The 18,868-nt window shown below is 44.9% G+C and overlaps 5 protein-coding genes across 5 annotated transcripts; 2 read left to right on the forward strand and 3 right to left on the reverse strand.

Annotated features, from left to right (window-relative positions):
• On the reverse strand, positions 1-1,229 carry NCS54_00003100 (3-oxoacyl-[acyl-carrier-protein] reductase-like protein; the record flags this gene model as incomplete). Its single annotated transcript, XM_053145696.1, has 7 exons — positions 1-61; positions 121-243; positions 295-347; positions 406-463; positions 563-957; positions 1,029-1,107; positions 1,159-1,229. The coding sequence occupies 7 exons, from the start codon at positions 1,227-1,229 to the stop codon at positions 1-3; spliced, it is 840 nt and encodes a 279-aa protein (XP_053001671.1).
• Positions 1,230-2,659: 1,430 nt separating this feature from the next.
• On the forward strand, positions 2,660-4,575 carry NCS54_00003200 (Hypothetical protein; the record flags this gene model as incomplete). The annotated part of the gene is made up of 8 exons (XM_053145697.1): positions 2,660-2,768; positions 2,827-2,904; positions 2,973-3,209; positions 3,269-3,694; positions 3,754-3,896; positions 3,951-4,126; positions 4,187-4,262; positions 4,336-4,575. 8 exons carry the CDS (start codon positions 2,660-2,662, stop codon positions 4,573-4,575), a joined length of 1,485 nt encoding a protein of 494 aa, XP_053001672.1.
• Positions 4,576-5,406: 831 nt separating this feature from the next.
• Positions 5,407-6,108, forward strand: NCS54_00003300 (Gluconolactonase; the record flags this gene model as incomplete). Its single annotated transcript, XM_053145698.1, has 1 exon — positions 5,407-6,108. The coding sequence occupies one exon, from the start codon at positions 5,407-5,409 to the stop codon at positions 6,106-6,108; it is 702 nt and encodes a 233-aa protein (XP_053001673.1).
• Positions 6,109-7,259: 1,151 nt separating this feature from the next.
• Positions 7,260-9,561, reverse strand: NCS54_00003400 (Zn(2)-C6 fungal-type domain-containing protein; the record flags this gene model as incomplete). Its single annotated transcript, XM_053145699.1, has 5 exons — positions 7,260-7,912; positions 7,979-9,042; positions 9,105-9,214; positions 9,265-9,411; positions 9,475-9,561. 5 exons carry the CDS (start codon positions 9,559-9,561, stop codon positions 7,260-7,262), a joined length of 2,061 nt encoding a protein of 686 aa, XP_053001674.1.
• A 3,475-nt stretch (positions 9,562-13,036) lies between these two features.
• NCS54_00003500 (MFS transporter) lies at positions 13,037-14,754 on the reverse strand (the record flags this gene model as incomplete). Its single annotated transcript, XM_053145700.1, has 2 exons — positions 13,037-14,015; positions 14,075-14,754. The coding sequence occupies 2 exons, from the start codon at positions 14,752-14,754 to the stop codon at positions 13,037-13,039; spliced, it is 1,659 nt and encodes a 552-aa protein (XP_053001675.1).
• Between the last annotated feature and the right edge of the window lie 4,114 nt (positions 14,755-18,868).

Consider the following 18,868-nt stretch of genomic DNA (forward strand, 5'->3'; position numbering starts at 1 on the left):
CTATTTCAGTCCTCCGCTCAGAATAACCTCCTGGCCGGTTAGATATCCAGTACTAGACATCCTATATGCATCATCAGCTATCTCGTCAAGACTTGCACTAGGTAAAAAGGTACAACTAACATAGTGACAATGCCAGCTACTTCTCCTGGAGTTCCTAAACGATGAACCGGGATGCCTGCCGCGATCGCCAGGCCGGGGTCAATCGCCTTGAGCGCCTCTAGATCGCAGCCCTTGGCCCAGCTCCTAGAGTTAGTGAGCTACGACATCTCATGCGATTAGATTTTGGGTACGCACTCAGACTTTGGTGGAGAAATCATTCCAGTTGATCCAATCATGGCGGGTAAGATCTAAAAAACTAGGATGAGCCCATGCGCCGAACAATGAAGCCTTCTCAGCTCCTCTTACTGTATTCACCGTGACACCTTCAGGAGCTAGAAGGCTGGCCAGATTTAAGCCCATAGAGCTTGAAAAATGTTAGTGAAGCTGGCTTCCATTTCGTAGCTTCCTCAAACGACAAGGGCTTGGGGCGTCATTACGGTTGGCAGTGCAGAGATCGACTCACCAAAGTGCACCCTTCGAAGCGGCATAATGGCAGCCATTGAGGCCGCCACCACGACTCGCTATACTTCCAATTAAGATAACACGGCCCCATGACTGGGCCCTCATTCCAGGAAGGCACGACTTGGTGATGACGAAGGGGCTGCGAGTGTTAACTTCCATCATCGCATCCCAGTCGTCCTCCTGAATGTCCTTGACATCTCGGATGCGGTGCCCTAGTCCGGCGTTGGCAACCAAAATTGAAATTGCCTTGTGCTTGGAAGTAACTTCGTCATTGTTTAAGACATTGTAGACGAGGTTACGCGTTGAGTCACGCGATTTCAGGTCAGCTGCCACTGTCACAAATAGCTGTGATGGATATTTGCTTCGAAGCTCCTGGGCGAGTGTCTCAACCTTGTTCTGCTACAGCGTTAGCTTACTATCTCGCTTCAGGACCCTCATCGTGACTCAGGCGAGCTGAAGTTCTATACCTTGCTAGAAGAGTAATGCAGAGCGACATCACATCCCTCGGCAGCCAAGGCACTAGCAGAAGCTGAACCAATGCCGCCACTGAACGAAACTGTCAGCAAAAAATTGTCACATGCGCTGGTGATTGGGTACCTTGCACCGGTTACGAGAGCCAAGCGACCCTGGATACGGTTGTCAGTGGGTTGGAGGTGAAGAGTTGTCATTGTCAATGAAGTGGCCAGACAAAGACGAAGAAACAACAGATATGTTGAAGAGCGCAGCCACACCCTATACACCCCATGCGCATGTGAAGACTCCAGAGATACCCTGCCTTTCGACTTCCCTCATTATCACCCTCGCCTGCATACTTCGCCGACTCGGCTAATAAGTTATTCGATCGCCGCCCCAACCTTGTCTCCGAAAATCCAGTTCCATTGCCGTCATTAGCCGAATGTCTATTGCCGTTATCGTGTGGTGGGGAGGATCACTCTAGCGGAGCCCCACCCCCACATTAAGCAATCCATACATACACCACAGACAACGAGTCATTGGCATTGACTGCCGTCACATCCGTCTCCGAGGCGCTGGGCTTTTCCAGAGCGACCAATTGGCTAACAACCATGTTATCTCTCATAGTGTCCTTTCCTGGCCCTCGCCCTGGATAATAGTACATCATGGTCGACCCTCGGGTAATAAAGAATGTTACGATGATGTCTTGGCGTTTGGGCTTGAGTGGGCCGAGTACATCCCGGTACTTTCGCTTCAGGGCGCTGCACGAAAGCACCACGCCGCAGGATCCACCGTCCACGAGGGACCTAGCTTCCTGGCGCAGGCGGATAGGCTAGTTCCAGCTGCCGGTATCTGTATGAGGGATACCGTCGCTCACCTTTTCGACAGAATCTTCGAGACGGTACTTGAACGAAGGACGGGGATCAACCGCTGACTTGCTTTCGATGCAGCGCACAGAACCTTGGGTAAGCAGCGTTGGATTGCACATACATTGTCTCCTTCAACATTGTCGAAGCCCAGGTCTACTGCTAGCGAGGCTGCTAGGGTGCTTTTGCGCAAACAGCAGGGCCCCCATATTCCCACGACGTGTGCTCGCGTAATTTTCGTCATCTCAACAGAGGTAACTAGGGTGTGAGCGACCGTAGAGGATTTTGAAAGCAGCAGGGTCAAGTTATCCAGACATCTTGCGCTGGCATTGATCTTGACCTGCCGCGGCAACATCAAATACACGTAACCGTTGCCCGGGTCTTCAACTTGTTGGCGGCATTCACAATCGCGAGTTCGCCGACGGCCAATGGTTAGTCATTGCCGCCGGTGATAGGCGGCAATTGATAGGCGGCAATTGAATCCTTGAGCAAGACCTGGTGATCCTTGAATGGCACATTTCCACTCCCACGGGGACCCCGCTTCTTCAGGGGAATGATAGTTTCTATTCTCCAAACATTCCGTGCTCTTCTACATTATCATAGCCGCCCGCAACCATTCATCTCACAATCCTTTTTCCATCCCTTTCTTCTTTCCCGTAGCCCATCTGTCCAATCTTCATTCCGCTATCTAGTCATCATCAAATAGTACGGCGCGCTTGTGGCTTACCCAAGCTCCCCATCATCATTTTTCACTAAAGATTCCGTTGATCCGCTAAACCATGGCTCCCATCGAGTTGCAGGGCCGGGCCTTGATCCTGACTGTCAGTGTTCTGACATCGTTGGGCTTCATGTTGATCGGTTACGACAATGGATTGATGGGAGGTCTTGGTGGGAATCCCCACCGGTCCTTGAGACTGCAAGCCAATTCCGCTGACTCCGCATCCAGTCAACACGCCCTCTTTCAACAATAGTTTTGATAGTCCAAGCCCAGACATGGTTGGAGTGATTGTCGCAATCTTTGAAAGTAGGTCAATACCTTCAATGCCAGTATCTTGCCAAGTATCTTGCTCACTTCGCGTTCCCAACTCGTAGTTGGTTGCTTTTTTGGGGCCATTTGGGCAGCTGTCTGGGGCGAGAGACTCGGTCGGCGTCGGACCATCTTCCTCGGTTGCATCGTGATGACTGCCGGCGCGGTGCTCCAATCAGCCTCTTATGGACGTGCCCAACTCATCGCTGGGCGAATCGTGTCTGGCCTCGGCCTAGGTGTAGTCAACTCTACAGTCCCCGTGCTTCAAGCAGAATTCAGCCCCAAAACAAGCCGAGGCATTTGTAAGTCCGAGTTCGTTGCCAGGGCCTTAAACGATCGGTTTCGCTCACAAGAGTCACAGTTGTGTGCGCCCAACTGTCGACCCTCAATCTGGGTATCTGCCTTGTCTACTGGATCGATTATGCTTTCTCTTCTCACCATGGGAGCTATGCCTGGAGAGTCCCGGTTATCCTGCAATGCGTACCAATTCTCATTATGATGGCTATCTTGACTATCATTCCGGAGACTCCGAGATGGCTTGCTGCTCATGATCGGCCTGATGACTGCCTTGCAACTCTGGCGCGTATCAACGCTGTTTCGATCGACGACCCCGAAGTTCGCCGCCTACACGCTAATATTACCCACACAGTCGCTTATGAAGCTTCAATTGGCTCTGGGTCTTGGAAGGACCTCCTTAAAAACGATAGCATCAAGTCCCAGAGGCGCCTCATCTTGGCCTGTGCTATCCAGAGTTTCCAGCAATTGGGAGGCATCAACGCAGTTATCTGTGAGTCTTATGAGATCACCCTTTCATGCAAATCGTCCAGTGTGTTGACTGTATCATAGACTACGCGAGCACCCTTTTTGAGCGGAGTATTGGTTTCTCTACTCGTATGTCGGCACTCATGTCTGGGTTTCTGCAGACCTGGTTCTTTGTTGCTTCATTCATTCCCTGGTTCCTGATTGATCGCGTCGGAAGAAGGCCGTTGGTAGGAATTTCTACATCCTTGCCAATGCTATACTTGTTGCTTACAGCCTTCCAGCTGCTCTCCATGATCAGTCTCATGGCTGCCGCTATGGCAGTTCAGGCTGCTTTAATTTATCAGGTTGAAAATGATGGGACTATTGCACACGGTGCAGGTATCGGCGCGGCCGCCATGCTTTTCGTGTTTCAAGGCGCCTTCACCATCGGTTTCCAGGCCACTGTCTGGGTGTATCCGTATGTTCAAGAAGCAACCTCCTCAGGCTTAGAATGAGGCCATTGCCAACAATTTCACAGGTCTGAAGTGTTACCACTTCGTTTGCGCCAGCGCGGTTCGTCTATCTCTACGGCAGCCAACTGGATATTCAACTATGTAAGCGGGCTCCAGACTGTTTCAAAGGGAGCATAAACCAAGGTGATTGGGCAGTACTGACTATTGAAATCAGATGATTGTACAAATTACACCTATCTCGATTGACAACATTGGCTGGAGGACATATATCATTTTTGCCGTTCTCAACACTCTCTGGGTACCCCTCATCTATCTCTTTTTCCCCGAAACTAAAGGTCTCGAACTGGAAGATGTCGATCGTCTGTTTGCGGTGGAGCACGCACGCGATATTCTGGATGACAAGCCGAGCGTCGTTACAATGGTCGAGAAGTGTGATTCTAAACTGAAGGAGTGATAGATTGGCGTCATGCACGGGGCCCTCGCGTCCAGACTGGGACTATGGCATGAGACGCTTGGATTAGATCTATCGTCTGGGTCCTTGGGTTTTCTGTACGGAGGCGAATATGAGCTAGCGAGTAACTGTGATAACGTGAGGTTGCTGATGGAGGATATACAGGTCCATTTCCTGTACATACAACTTGCCTTGCATCTCAATGTAGAGAGAACGAAATCCGGCTTCCCGGTGGTCCTATTCAAACTGTACATTTGGCTCTACCGCAAACTGACTCAAAGTTGCTTGAGCATGATAGATGATAGCTCCCTTACGGAATGCTGTCAATGGTGAACAACAAACAGCAGACCGAGTCATTGCCATCTGAGCTTCGGCTAATTAGAACGGGCCTTAAGGGACTTTCCAAATAACCCGCTTCCTCATCCACCTATAAACCTACCACTTTGGAAGTGACCAATGGGTGACAATAGCCGACATAATCCGCCGATAACTTACTAATCTATCTCATTCAAAAGACGGCAAATGGGCATTGCCGGTTGCCCCACAGAGCGGTTCTTCTTTCACCCATCGCCAACGGTGATCAAGAGATTTTGCGGTCGGCCCCGCATCATGCCGAGTCATGGTTTACGCGGCAATTGATTTGATTACCGGTTTCTATTGATAAGGGCTTGATACGGGCCATGCAGTCAGCTCTCACGACTTCTAAGAACCGCAAACTTGAAACAGTCATTACCAGGTTGCTGGCAATTGATTGCGGCACCCAAGACTCACAATCTGCATAGCCCTTTTTCTGGAGTCGCTAAGTTGCCGTTGGGCCATTCGACCACATACGCCATGTCCGACATCAACTATGCACCCGCGTTCAAGGTGTACGACGACTCAGCAAAGAGTATATTCGGGGACGGGCCGAAGCTTGAGCTCCTTTACGAGAACTATGAGTACCCGTTCGCACATGAAGCTGGTGTCTTCATGCCGGAGGACAATACACTGTTCATCACCAGCAATCAATACAATGATTGCGAGGGCTGCCGCAAGATACAAGTCTGCAAGGTTTCCTTATCTTCTGCGGGGGGTAGCACGACGTGCGAGGAGATTGACTGTCCGGATATACCGATGGCAAATGGCGGCGTGAACTACGAAAACGGCCTTCTATTCTGCGCCCAAGGAACATTGGACACACCGGGCGGCATCGTTTTTATGGAGCCAAAACCTCCTTATCGCTGTCGCAAATTGATCAGCGGGTTCCACGGCCGCGAGTTCAACTCTGTCAACGACGTGGTCGTTCACTCTGACGGATCAATCTGGTTCACGGATCCTATATATGGCTTTGAACAAGGGATTCGGCCCAAGCCGAAGCTTCCTAATCAAGCCTACCGATATGACCCCGAGCGTGAATCTGTGCGTGCTGTCGCAGATGGATTTGGTCGGCCAAATGGAATTTGCTTCAGCCCAGACGAGAAAATTGTTTACATCACAGATACCGACTGGATTCACGGTGACGGGACCACAGACGATTGTCGAGTGTCGCATATGTGAGTTTAATCCATGCGGTTAAGATAATATGCCTGAACATGTGTTAACACCACGACGGATACGCCTTTGATGTAGCCTACTACTCGAATCAACCGTTTCTTATTAACCGACGGCTTTTCGCCATGGCCGATTCGGGTATTCCTGACGGGATTAAATGTGATACTTCAGGCAACGTGTATAGCGGCTGCGGAGATGGTATCAACATCTGGTCGCCAGGTGGCCTTCTGCTTGGTAAAATACTAGTTGAGGGAGGGATCGCAAATTTTTGTTTTGGGCGGCCTGGCGACCTCTATTTGCTCAACGAGAACAAACTGTGGCGGGCTCAACTGGCGACTGAAACGAAGGGAGCGCTGGTCCGGACCCAGACCTGAATTGTAAAGTGCCTGACTGTCGTATTATTAGCGTGTCTAATAGTTATACTATAAAGTAGCAGGGCTGTCACTAAATAACATGGTTTTAAAGATGAAGAATGGATAAGCTTATGATAAAAGTAGGAAGCGTGTAATAAGGTAGATACTGGAGCTCGACCTCTTATTAATGTAATTCATATAGCTCGCATATTGTTAACTCGGCACACATAACCCAATTTCTTCAAGCTCCCTTTATTTATCATAGCTATAACACTACTTAAAAGCAATTTGCACTATCTGATTTTGCTCTAGATATGCTCGCAAAGATTCTACCTCTGGATGAGAATACATTTTTTAAATGTGTACTCTGAAGATATCTGTTACCTGTAAATCCCCACGTTTGCCAGTGTGTCCTCCATTCCTATAGCATTATTTACAAACTTTGCTCAGAATTAGTCGGTTGGTGCTGTTAGGCATCTTAAGCTTTTTCTTGTTAAACGTCTATTGCTTTCAGTGAAGTTAGCCTAGTCACAAACATCTGGCTCGAGATAGATCAGCGTCTACCGTGCGTTGTTAACGAAGCTGTGAGCCCGTTGACAATCCTGATATCGATGAGCCTGAAATTTTAGACAAGAAGGTGTCCAATACCACAATCAAGTACTGTTTGCTGTTTCCTCTCCCCTGATACTACAAGACTGCTACCATTAATGCCTTTATGCCCTTATAAATGATGCCATTCTATACACCTCTAACCCGTTATTTTCCAGGAGGCTGCCGCATCCTAAAATCCAGATTCACATGCCTTTAGAGCGGCAGAGCAGATCCCTCAATGTTTAGCATCCCGGGATCGAGCTGGAACACGTGTGACAACCCAACGCTCATGTCATAGTCGAAGAAAAGGCCTCCATAAAAATCAGGGAACAGGCCATCTGCACCCAGCATCTGCCCCCGCACATTGACCCCATCACTGGTACCCGCTCCAACGACAAGCCCATTTGGCAAGGGATGGCCCTGCTTTGGCTCCGCTGTGTTTAGCATCTCTAACATTCGTTCTAGACCACCAGCCATTAGGTTCGCTAAGTGCCATCTCCCAACGGGTTGAGATCGGAACTGCCGTATAAGACTCGTGATTAAGCCACAGACTCGCTCCGTCCCAATAAGTTTGCCTCCATGTTTGATGGCCGCTTTGATAAGAAGCATACTGGCGAATGCCGTCATAGAATGCATATATGACGGCATGCCCGCGATACCCTTCGCAACGTCTGGGTCTGCGAGAATAAGCTCAACGGCAGCCGTAGCTGCGGCGATAGCTTTTAACGCGTAGTCGAAGAAGTACGCCGGGATAGGGTCGTCGCTGGATAGGCCACGGAAGGTATGAGAGTAGAGGTGAATCTGCGCAAAGTTGTAGTGTAACATTGTTCCTTTGCGAGGAAACGACCCTAACTGGGGCCAGTGTTCTATTAAGGGTTAGTCAAGGTAGCGGTTAAAGATCGACTTTGCCGGTATATCAAGGCGAGACAAACCTGGCAATTCCTTGGTCCATTGATCATACCATTGATCAAGCTGTCGGCGAAAATGTGAAATATGGTTAATATATTCCTGAGGAATCGCCTCGTCCTTATCATAGCCAAATAGCTCTTGGATGCTCCTTAAGATACCCATTAGCGCCACCTGACCTATTAGTCGCTTATCTTCATCAGTCGCAACAGCTGGCCCGAGAAAATAACCCCATCCTTGGTCTGATAAGTCCTCCTGGATAATTGATGGCCGTCCGTATAGAGTGGCGAGATGCTGGTCGCAGATATAGAGGACATACCAGAGCCTCGCATAGTCAGCTGCTTCCTGGCGGCAGGCCTTGATAGCCTGGCGACAGCTATTGCGTAACTCAGCAGCTCGACGAATAGCATATCCTGAGAGCATCCAAGAGATATCGCTCAGCCAGTACGAAGCTACGCACATAGCTCGAAGATAGTCTCGATTAATTGACCGCTCGAACATAGACTTCTCCATGAGGCGACGAAACTCAGAGCTGCATACCCCATATATGCCATCAGCCTTCGGATCATGAAGCGCTGCAACCGTAAGAGTGGCCGCAGATAGAATAGGAGACTTCTGCCTCAACTCCTCAAGTGTCTGATAGCGACAGCCAATGCTATATATATGGCGGTCCAGACGATCTCGGTACAGAGTGAAGAGACTTTCTGCATCCACTAGAGCAATTGACCCACGAGCGATGAAGTCATCTATGGTTCGAGCTCGCTGCCCAGCCTCGTTGTCTTCAGGCGACCGCAGCGCGCTCAGCTTGGTCAAAGTGTATAGTGAGTGGATAGGGACATAGGGAAGGCCCTCATCCTCAGGTGTCGTCATCGGGGAATTATCGCATGAGGGACCATAATGGTCTTCTGGGAGAGACGGCGGTTGGTGGCTACTTTCATTTCTCGGGGTATCTCTCGGAAGTGAGCCTTCTGTCTTGCGGGCTGCTGCTAAACATTGCAATGGAGGAAGTTCTCTGAGGCCGAGCCCTTTCAGCACCCTCTTGAGAGCGTCGTGGACTTGCTCTAGGTCCTGCACTATGGCTTTGGAGAATCTATCTAAAATGTGAGCAATTTGAGAAGCAGTGGTGAGATGAAAAGTTGCGATAAAACGTACTGTGACTTCTCATTGATAATAGTTTGCAAGCTCTTATTCAAGACGCAGTCCAAGTTGCGCGCTGCACATCTGCGACAGGGCGGGCCATTCCTATCCATCAGACATCTAATCTAGCCTCAATGTCAACCGTAATGAACCTCTGTCATTAATCCCAGCATACCTTGAGTTTTCGGCATGTGGCGCAGGCCTTGATATTCCTTGATATCGACGGAAATGCGACGCCATCGTTTCGAAAGCTACTCAGGTCGTTGGGGGTCTGGTGATTCGACGCTTCGCTCTGGTCCTCAGGCTTCGAAGGAGTCAGGGGCTACAATCGATTGTCAGATCTCCTTACGTTCCCTTCATTCACTTGCAAAAGGGGCTTTCATACTGCAGGCATTGGTAGCATCACCGATCCGCCACTTGCTCCTGTCCCAGCGTCTCCCATTTTCGTATCAGCACAAGTCCGCTTGGACATAGTGGTGTGTAACAATCGTGAGTGTCGCAAGATTGCTAGTGCTACCGTTGCTCTCAACCGCGTAAGATGGACCCTAGGAGGCGACATACCGTCTGTTAGCAACGGGGAGATCTCTGCTTTGAATACTCCAGAGGTTCGGCGTCGGCTACTGGTTGTGGCCCCAGCAACGTTCAGGGCCATCCTCCCAATTGCCGACAAAATGGAATACGAAGCGCATTCGGCAAATGCCTATCGGCTATCGGCTTTAAGCCAACTCGTCGTGAAATTTAGCCGTTCATGCCTTTCGTTCCGAAAGGTTCTTTAATGAATGAAATTTATTCCGCCCGGGAGGACTAACCTCGTAGGGCCAAGTACGCTAGGCTATTTACAGTTCCTAAGCTTTTCTCCTCGCGTCTCCTAGAAGCCCTATATTTTTTCTTATCCGCTAATTAGTCTAGCCTCGTTTAACTTTTTACAATAGGCCTATATAAAGGCTAATTTCTCTAAGTATTTAGTATTTTATTATTAATAGCTAAAGTATAGTTTCTTAACTTAAGGCTATATAGTATTAGTATCTCTAGGTTTTAGCCGCTAAAGGCTATTAGTTAGTAAGTTATTTAACTTATATTAAATCTCTTTATATTTCTAGTAAACTTAATAGCTGCTTATATTATCTATAGGTTTAGTACCTATTTTAAGCTACTTAATATCTATAACAGCACCGTCACAGCTGCGGGCACCTTAGCCGCTGTACCACGGGGCAAAAGATTAGGCTATAATCGCTATTATAGCAATTACAGAAGGTGCTTTAACTGCCTATAGGGCTTACGGCGATATTACGGGGGACCAAGCCGTAATATTAATACTATCTTATTGTTGAACGGTAGAGCTCTCTGATTGGTCAGAGCAGCCCCGCTAAAGGGGCTACGCGCTGTTATATTACCGCTTTAGGCGATGCCCTCATTTTCAGAAGAACAAGGCTCTTTCAACTACCGTTTTTCATGCTTCAAGGTGACCGCAGGCGCTCTGTACGACACTTATTTAAGGTGTAAAATATAATAATATAGCTATATCTAATTTAATAGTTTTATAACTAGCTTTGTATTTATTAAGCTTGTATCTATATTTAGCTATATTACCTTAGAGAGAACTATCTTAGTTATTATAATATTGGAAAGTTTTATCTTACTTACTAGTAGGTGGGTACTATATAGTATTTTGCAAATACAAAGTCCTCCGACCACCCACACAGTCTCGACCATCGATACGCAACCCTGCTTCGTCTATTGCGGCGAAAATCCTTGGGCAACCAAGCAACCAGGGGGCAATCCCGGAGAAAGTCATTACGCGAGCCATCGACGCCGGTGCAAGACACTGTACGGCCGGATAATTTGCCCAGGGGTTACAAGGCGGTCGAACTAGACCCGCTCAACGGCTTTTCGTGGAGGGACTTGGATTCTCTCGGCCAGTATAATGCGAATGATTCGACCCTGAGCATGACTGATGGGATGTTGATGAGTCCCGAGTTTTGCTGGGAGCAGAGCAGTTCTAGGCCGGATGACTTGCCCATGAGGCTACAGTTTGACAACGCGTGGTCTGGACATGATATTATCTTTTAAGCGATCGACATGTTCGCCTCCATGCTGTCGTATTTCTCGACGCGAGATATTTGAAAAACTCAGGCAACTCGATACCGCCATCACCCGCTCCGTACCCTAGTGGGCTGCCAAAGGCCCGGATCCTGTGTAAGGCAGCTTACAAGCCGGTAACCCATGAGCCACTTCTCAGCAGAGGACAGGGACGACAGGTGGCCTGAGTCCCGCTCATTGAGGGACTGCAAGTCTTCAGGATTTCCGTGGGAACGAGCCGTGTGAGCTGCGGGCAGTCACAGAAGGCCAAACCCCGGCGGAACCAGGTGCCGAATATGCGCATCGAGTTTGAGGATGGTGATTCGGCTCCCACCGTTTCGCTGGGGACTATTATAGTGACGGTTGTTATGGTGACACAGACAAACCACAGACGAGAGATTTGCCCGTCAGTTACCTGGAACGGGTTCTTTGAATAACTGGACTAAGAAGGATCACGCCTTCTTGCGAGTCTCTCGTGCCTCAGCCTCTCCAATATGGCTATTGACAGCTCTCCTTCGGACGGTTGAAGGATAAGACGGCCTAGCGAAGCCGACATACAGGTTACTTCGACGGCATTAAGTTTGTGTATACTAGAATAAGGGGATCCCGATAGACTGATTGACTAGCTCAATTGCGAGATTTCCTTCCTTCCGTTTTGCGGTTGGTAAAGGGTGCAGATGCCACCGTTCTCGGCAGGCCGGGGGATGATGAGTCCGGGTTGATCATGGGTAGGTTGCGGTTGGGCAGCGATCTCATCATGACGACCAGGAAATAGTGTGACAACCTGAATAGTAGCCATTCTATTTTCCCTCGCTTCATTAGGTTGGTGAGGTGGGTGGTTGCGAACCCTGTTTGAGGTGTTGACCGTTAAACAAAGAGTGGCTTGGTGTTTTGGGACAGACAATTATTCCGCCGAGTACGCCGCTGAGGCGTGGCTCGGCACAAAGTGTTTTCGTCGATATTATTCATCGCTGTCAACTTGCTTAGGCTGGAAGTTATCTGGATCCATACTTGGGAGGCCTCTCAACCCAGGTTGATCATACTCAACCGGCAGTCGGGGGTGTTTGCTTGAATGAGAGATTAGACCTTAATGATCATGTCCTGAGCACTTCATCGAAAGGCCATCAACGGTGTAGTAGAGAGTGTACGCTTCTATGGGGATAATTCAACTTTCCATGATGTATTCCCAACACAGCCTCATCTATCCCGTCGCGTCGCCTTTCAAAGCCATGTTTGGCCAAGGAGATATATATACGGAGAGGTCCCGTCCCAGGTAACCACGAACATTATAAAACCACAATCCAGAAGGATGCAAACCTGGTTACCGCTACTGGACAGCTTCGTATGGGTGCTGTCGAATAATACACTTGCGAGAGGGATTGTCATATATATCTGGTGTAGTTTTTGCCGCCTGGACGTTGCTCGAAGGAAATGTCAATAGAGACATCTGGTAAAGGAAGTATCATTGTTTACAGAAACTGCTTTCCACCGCATTTATGTCACATCTTTCCTTAAGTATTCATCTTCCGAGGGTTCAAATAAAATAGTTAGGGTATTATACCAGGCGTTGTAACTTGCACAGTAGCCGGACATCGGCCAAGGCTACCATATGTTTTTGCGTACATTAATGGCCAAGGTGATGGGACAGTACAACCTACTACTATTTACGGAGTGGCAAGAGTAGGCAACCTTTCTTTAGTAAAAGTGTTAACTATCCTAGGCATTTCTAATGTATCAGTTAGTCGTAGAGACGCAGAGCTTCTAGTTTACAGGTCCAGCAAGATTCTGCAGGGTAACTTGACTCTCCCTCACGGTTGAGGGACGTGACTCAGAATCCACCACATCATTAAAGATTATCCAAAACAATGCTAATAAATGTAAATAAACTCATCGTTCTGACGATCCGTCAGGTCCAAGAACGCATTCTCGCCGAGCTTCGTCCCCTGCCACGCTGGCGCGCTGCCCGCGCCCTTCACCACGCCAGTTTCCACATCGTTGTCCTCCTGCATATTGTGGTAGTGGTCCTGCATGGAGTGGTCCACAACCTTGGTCTTCTTGCCGTTCTTGGCACGCTTCTTCTCCTGTAACTTGTTGAGCATCATGAGGTTGACCCACTGGATAAAAACGACAGCTACGAGGGCCACAAAGATGCCCAGACAGGCGCGCAGGCCGGGCTTGTACTCGGGTGCGTCCTTGTCGTTGAAGAGGAGCGGGCCGACGATATTGCCAGCCGAGCTAGCGGCGTTGTAGACGCTCATGATGACCGACTTCTTGGTCGTGCCGCCTGTGTTGCCGACAATCCATGTCACGATAAGGGGGTTGCCCCCAAACAGGAACGCAAGGAGGTAGTACCCGACTAGAAGCGGCGCGCGCGAGCTCCCATCGCGCTTGACAGAGTAGAGCACTGCCAGGCCAGCCACGACAGGGAGCACAAACGCTGCGAGGACCGCGCCCTTGAGCTTGGCCCTTTGGGCGAGCCAGCTCGCCGATAGGATGACGATGGCCTGCAGAGCGCCAAACGGCAGGTTGAGCAGACTGGTCTGGTACTTGTCTTGAACCAGACCACTGAGGATAAGCGGGCCAAACGTGTTTGTGACGCTGGCACCAACGTTGAGCAGCATGGCCATGCCGATCCAGAGGTACGTCTTGGGCTCGAGGGCGACCTCGAGGACGTGCCGCCACTTGAAGTCGCGGCTGCCGGTGCCCGTCTGGTTGGCACGCAGGCGCTCGACAGCCTGGGCCTTTTCGTGTTCGGTGAGGAAGCGGGCCGAAGGGATGTCGTTGTCGAGCTTCCAGTAGACGATGGGCGCGGAGACAATGGTGACGAGGCCGACAAAGAGGAAGATGCTACCGGCGGTCAGTCATTTAGTGTCAGTGCGTAAAATAGAGTGCCGAGGGGATCCCACATCTGCCACCCCTGTAGTAGGTCGGACTGGATGTGTCCCAGGCCGTACGAGATGGCCGCCGCGACGATGGTGGCCAGGCCGTTTGTGCCATACCACGCAGCGACGCGGAGGGGCTGCTCGGCGCGTCGATACCACTGGCTAGTGATGATGCTAAACAGCGGCAGGCAGCCGGCTTCAAACAGTCCCAGGAAGAAGCGGGACGCCATGAGCCCGCCAAAGTTGTGGCACGCCGCCATGGACGCCTGCGCAATGCCCCAGCCCAGGCACAGCGTAGGCATGAGGATGCGGTGGGGGACCTTGACGATGAGCCAGGACGAAAAGGGCTGCCATGCGAGCTGGGCAATGGGGGCGATGGAGCCGGCGAGCGAGTATTGATTTCCGATCAGGCCCGTGTCCTCCTTGAGCCCGTATGTCACACCGTAGCCGAGGACCGACTTGTCCAGGATTTGGAGGAAGTAGACCCAGACAAGGATGGTGAGGATGATCTTGTCCGTCTTGCGGCGGATGCGACGGCTATCCTCATTGGTGAGCTCGACCTTCTCGTTGCCGATGAGGGCAAGGGCACGGTCGGCCTTGCCGAGGCCCTGTCCGGAGGCGTGGCCGTCGTTGATGCCGCGATTGTCCAGTTGTTCCTGGCACTCGTCGTGGTCAATGTCCACCTTGTTTCCAGGGCTAGCCATTGCGTCGAGCAGTGTGTGAGACGGGGGCCAAGGTTGTCAATGCGGCAACTGAGTCACAGGCCACGAGGCGTCCAAGCCCTGCGTCGTCACAACGGGATAGATGGAGATGGAGATGGAGAGGTGTAGAGATGGAGTCTATTCTTATATTCTTCAACTGTCCGTCGATCTAGGCCCATGTAAATGGCAACTTTAATCCCTACATGGAGGCGGGTTCTTGGAGAGCCCGAGAAGCTGGGGGCACCCGGCGTTCCCTACGGTCAATCCCCACGGGAAATCATGCCTATAGTTTCCACTCTAGCGCCTCATGTGATCTCCATCCCGTAGCCGGCTACTGCTCACTCCGGCAGCGTTGTCATTTGGCACATGAAACTTTGATCGAGGTGTCGCTTTTGTTTGGTGGGGCCACCCACGGCAAATGGGATCCGGCAATTGCCCGAAGACCTGCTGGCCACAATCACGAGATTCAATCCAACGATAATACTAGATTATCACGAGTATGCTAAGCAAAATTCCCCAACTAGGTCTTTTTTCATAAGTTGACACAGCATCGCAACGACAATGACATTTTTTAGGAAGCATGGCAGACTTGGAATGTCTGTGTGACTGTGAGGTCGGCAGTTGACTTACGGCCGGATCTGTTGTCTCCGAGTCATGCTATATCAATAGCCGCATAGCTGTCGCATAGCCGCGTAGCCGCGTGAAGGTTCTGGGGATTGCCAAGGTCCCGCTCGGCATACTCTGTACGCAGTAACTATCGGCACTTATGTCACGACCTGACAAAGCACTCATCACGTGACCAATGGAGGACCCACTGTTACCTACCAATCGGGACGCGATTACCTCCGGAACTAGATAATTACGGTAATTACTTTATGATTACCTATGATTACTTATATGATCACTTTAATTAACCTCTTAGAATAAGTAATCAAGATAAATCCCCTAAGTATATAGAGCATATTTATTATATTTTTTTATATAATAGCTACTTTAGCTATTAATATAACTTAGTTATGCTTAATACCTTTAAGTATATTACTAGATATAACTTATACCCACCGCTTAGACTATACCTAGCACTCCCTACTAATATAAACCTAATATAGCTAGTTTATCTCTTAAGAAATATATAACTATTATATATTAATAGCTCTTATTTAATAATATATTATATACTCTAAGTAATATTATTACTATAGCACTTAATACTAGATCTCCTTTTATTCCTTATAGTAAATTACCTAGTATCTCTTAATAAAGATAACCCGTGATTAAGCTAAAAGAGCCTAATATATTAATAAATATAAATAATAATACTAAAAAATATATTATTCTAGCCTTATATAAGAATAAAGTCTATAAGCTTAGAAATAAATATAATTACTTAAGTACTTAGTATAATAACCTTCTAAATAATAAATAAAATAATACTAAGATTACCTAAGAATAGCTTATAAGTATAAAGATATCTATAAATAATATATAAAAATACTTCTATTAGGCTATAAAATAATAATAATAATAATATGAATAAATAATAAGTAAATAATAAAATTAAATTAATTAACTTATTATACTTTAATCTTAGTAAAATAACCTAATATAATAATAAATCTATAATCTTAGGAACTTAATATTTAAATATAATACTACTAATATAACCTATAAAGATATTAGCGAGATTATTAAACCTAAGAACTTAGAATTATTAAGTAAATAAGCTATTTATATTAAGATATTTCTTATATCCCTTAGGGTATATTAATATTATTTTTTTATTAAGATAGCTAATACTAAAAGTAAGGTCTTATATATTAATAAATATCTTATAGGTAATATATTTACTTAATTTAACCCTAAGCTATATAACTTCTTTAGAAATAAGCCTATTAAAGAAACTTAACTCTTTTTTACTGAATATAAAAACTTTAAGGATATAATTAAATAGAACTTTAGAATTATTAATAAAGAATAATTAGCTATATAAAACTTAAAAACCTATAATAAATAAAGGCTACTTTAATTTATATAGCTAAGTTTATATAAATTATTTTATTATTTAATTAAAGAATAAGTATTTTTTAAATTATATTTTATAAAAGACTTAAGGATAAGGTTAAAAATAAACTCTATAAAATAAATAAATTAAATAAGTTCTAAGACTATATTAATATTACTATTAAGATTAATAATTAATAATTTAAATAATATATAGAAAATTCTAATAAAAAATAAATTTAGGGAAATAATACTAATTAATCTTATAAGCGAGAATAAACTAAAAGTAATATATTTTATAAAACTTATATAAGACTTATAAAACTTAGAGCTAATATATATAATAAGTAAGTAGGCTAGATAAGCAAGTAGGCTAAAAATCTTAACCTTTAAGATAAGATTTAAGATAAAATTATAATAAAGTATTTAGTTAATTAAACTAAGCTAATTTTCTTTTCCTTAGATAGCTTAATAATAATTTAATATATTCTTCTATTATAACTAGCCTTATTATATATTTTATAGTAGCTTTCCTTTAGTTATATTAACTTACCTTAATTACTACTTCTTAATAATTTAGCCTATATTTATATATTAATATTTATTTGATTAATTACTTTTCTTACCTTATCTATAGTTATTTTCTCTCTATCTTATAGGCGGGCTCTTTTAGCTCTATATTACCTACTAAGGGCCTTATTTAATTATTAAAAGTTCTTAACCTTAGATTTTAATAAGATTATCTTATATATTATTACCTTTATTCCCTTAGTTAATAACTTAAGAGCCTTAAGAATAAACTCTAGGGAGCTACTTTAATGCCTTTTAATTTATCTTTTAAGGTATTTAGACTAAGAGCTAGCTTTAAGGGCTATCCTTAGGGTCTTTAAGACCTAAGGGTTAAGCTAATTAGTCTCCTCCTTAAGGGGCATTAGGGTCTATAGCTATATATTAAGCTTTAATATAATACTTTTAGGGTCTAAAGGAATAAGCTTAGCTCCTTTGAAATCTCCCTTAATATTACATATTATTATAATAGCCTAATAGGTAATATAAAAGATTAATAAGAACTTAGTCTTTAAAATATAAGTAATAAAGTATTTAATTAATTACTTAATTTCTTAATTATATATCTTTTTTAGCAGCTTAAAGTATTTAATATTAAGAGGCTAAAGTAAATAAGATAAATAAGGTAATATATAAAGTATAATAATTTTATTTTTTTTATAATATTTCTTAAATTTAATTAAATAATAATTTTTATACCTATTAAGTATTAAAAAATAATAATAATTATTTAATTAAATAGCGATATATTAATTAAAGTATTTAAGCTACTTAAGACTTATTTTATTATTAATCTAGCTATTATAAGTTATTATAATAGCTTAATTGCCTATAAGGTTACTTTTTTTATATTAGTTAATAAGGTAATATTAGCTTATAATTATAATAAATAGCTAGATTACCTACCTTTTTATATTAATTACTTAAATAATTATAGTTTATTCTTAGTTTTTAGGCTAAACTAATTTTAGCTTTTTATACCTCTTTATGCTTATAATAACTATTTTGCTTATAATTATACTTATTATAAAGTTAGTCTTATTAAAATTATAGATATTAGTAAGAGTAATATTATATTTTATAATTATATTTATTATAAGTGCGAATTAATTATAAATAATAGTTAGGTTTTTATATTTAGCCCTCTAATAATTATACTTATAAAAGAAATAAGTCTTAAGGCCTAGATGCCGCTTAATAAAGTTAATAGCTTATTACTTACTAATAAGTAATATATCGCGGTTAATAAATAGCTAGTTTATTATTTCTTTAATATTATATAATTACGGGGAAAACCCTTATGAATCTAGGTTAAGAATAAATTAAATAATAATCTAATCCTTTAGATTAGATAGCTTATATAATTTAGGAATAATATTGCATTGAGATTATATGCCTTTTTACTAGTAACCTAGGGTATTATAATATATATTATAGATCTTTATAGCTTTTTAGATATTTAATTTTAGGTTATTTTAAAGGGCTTAAAGAATAAAAAGGATATTTACCTTTTTATTTAATTAAGATATCTTAGGTAGTTAAGAATTAA

This window comes from Fusarium falciforme, chromosome 1 (assembly GCF_026873545.1).
Source record: "Fusarium falciforme chromosome 1, complete sequence".
NCBI classification, from domain to species: domain Eukaryota; kingdom Fungi; phylum Ascomycota; class Sordariomycetes; order Hypocreales; family Nectriaceae; genus Fusarium; species Fusarium falciforme.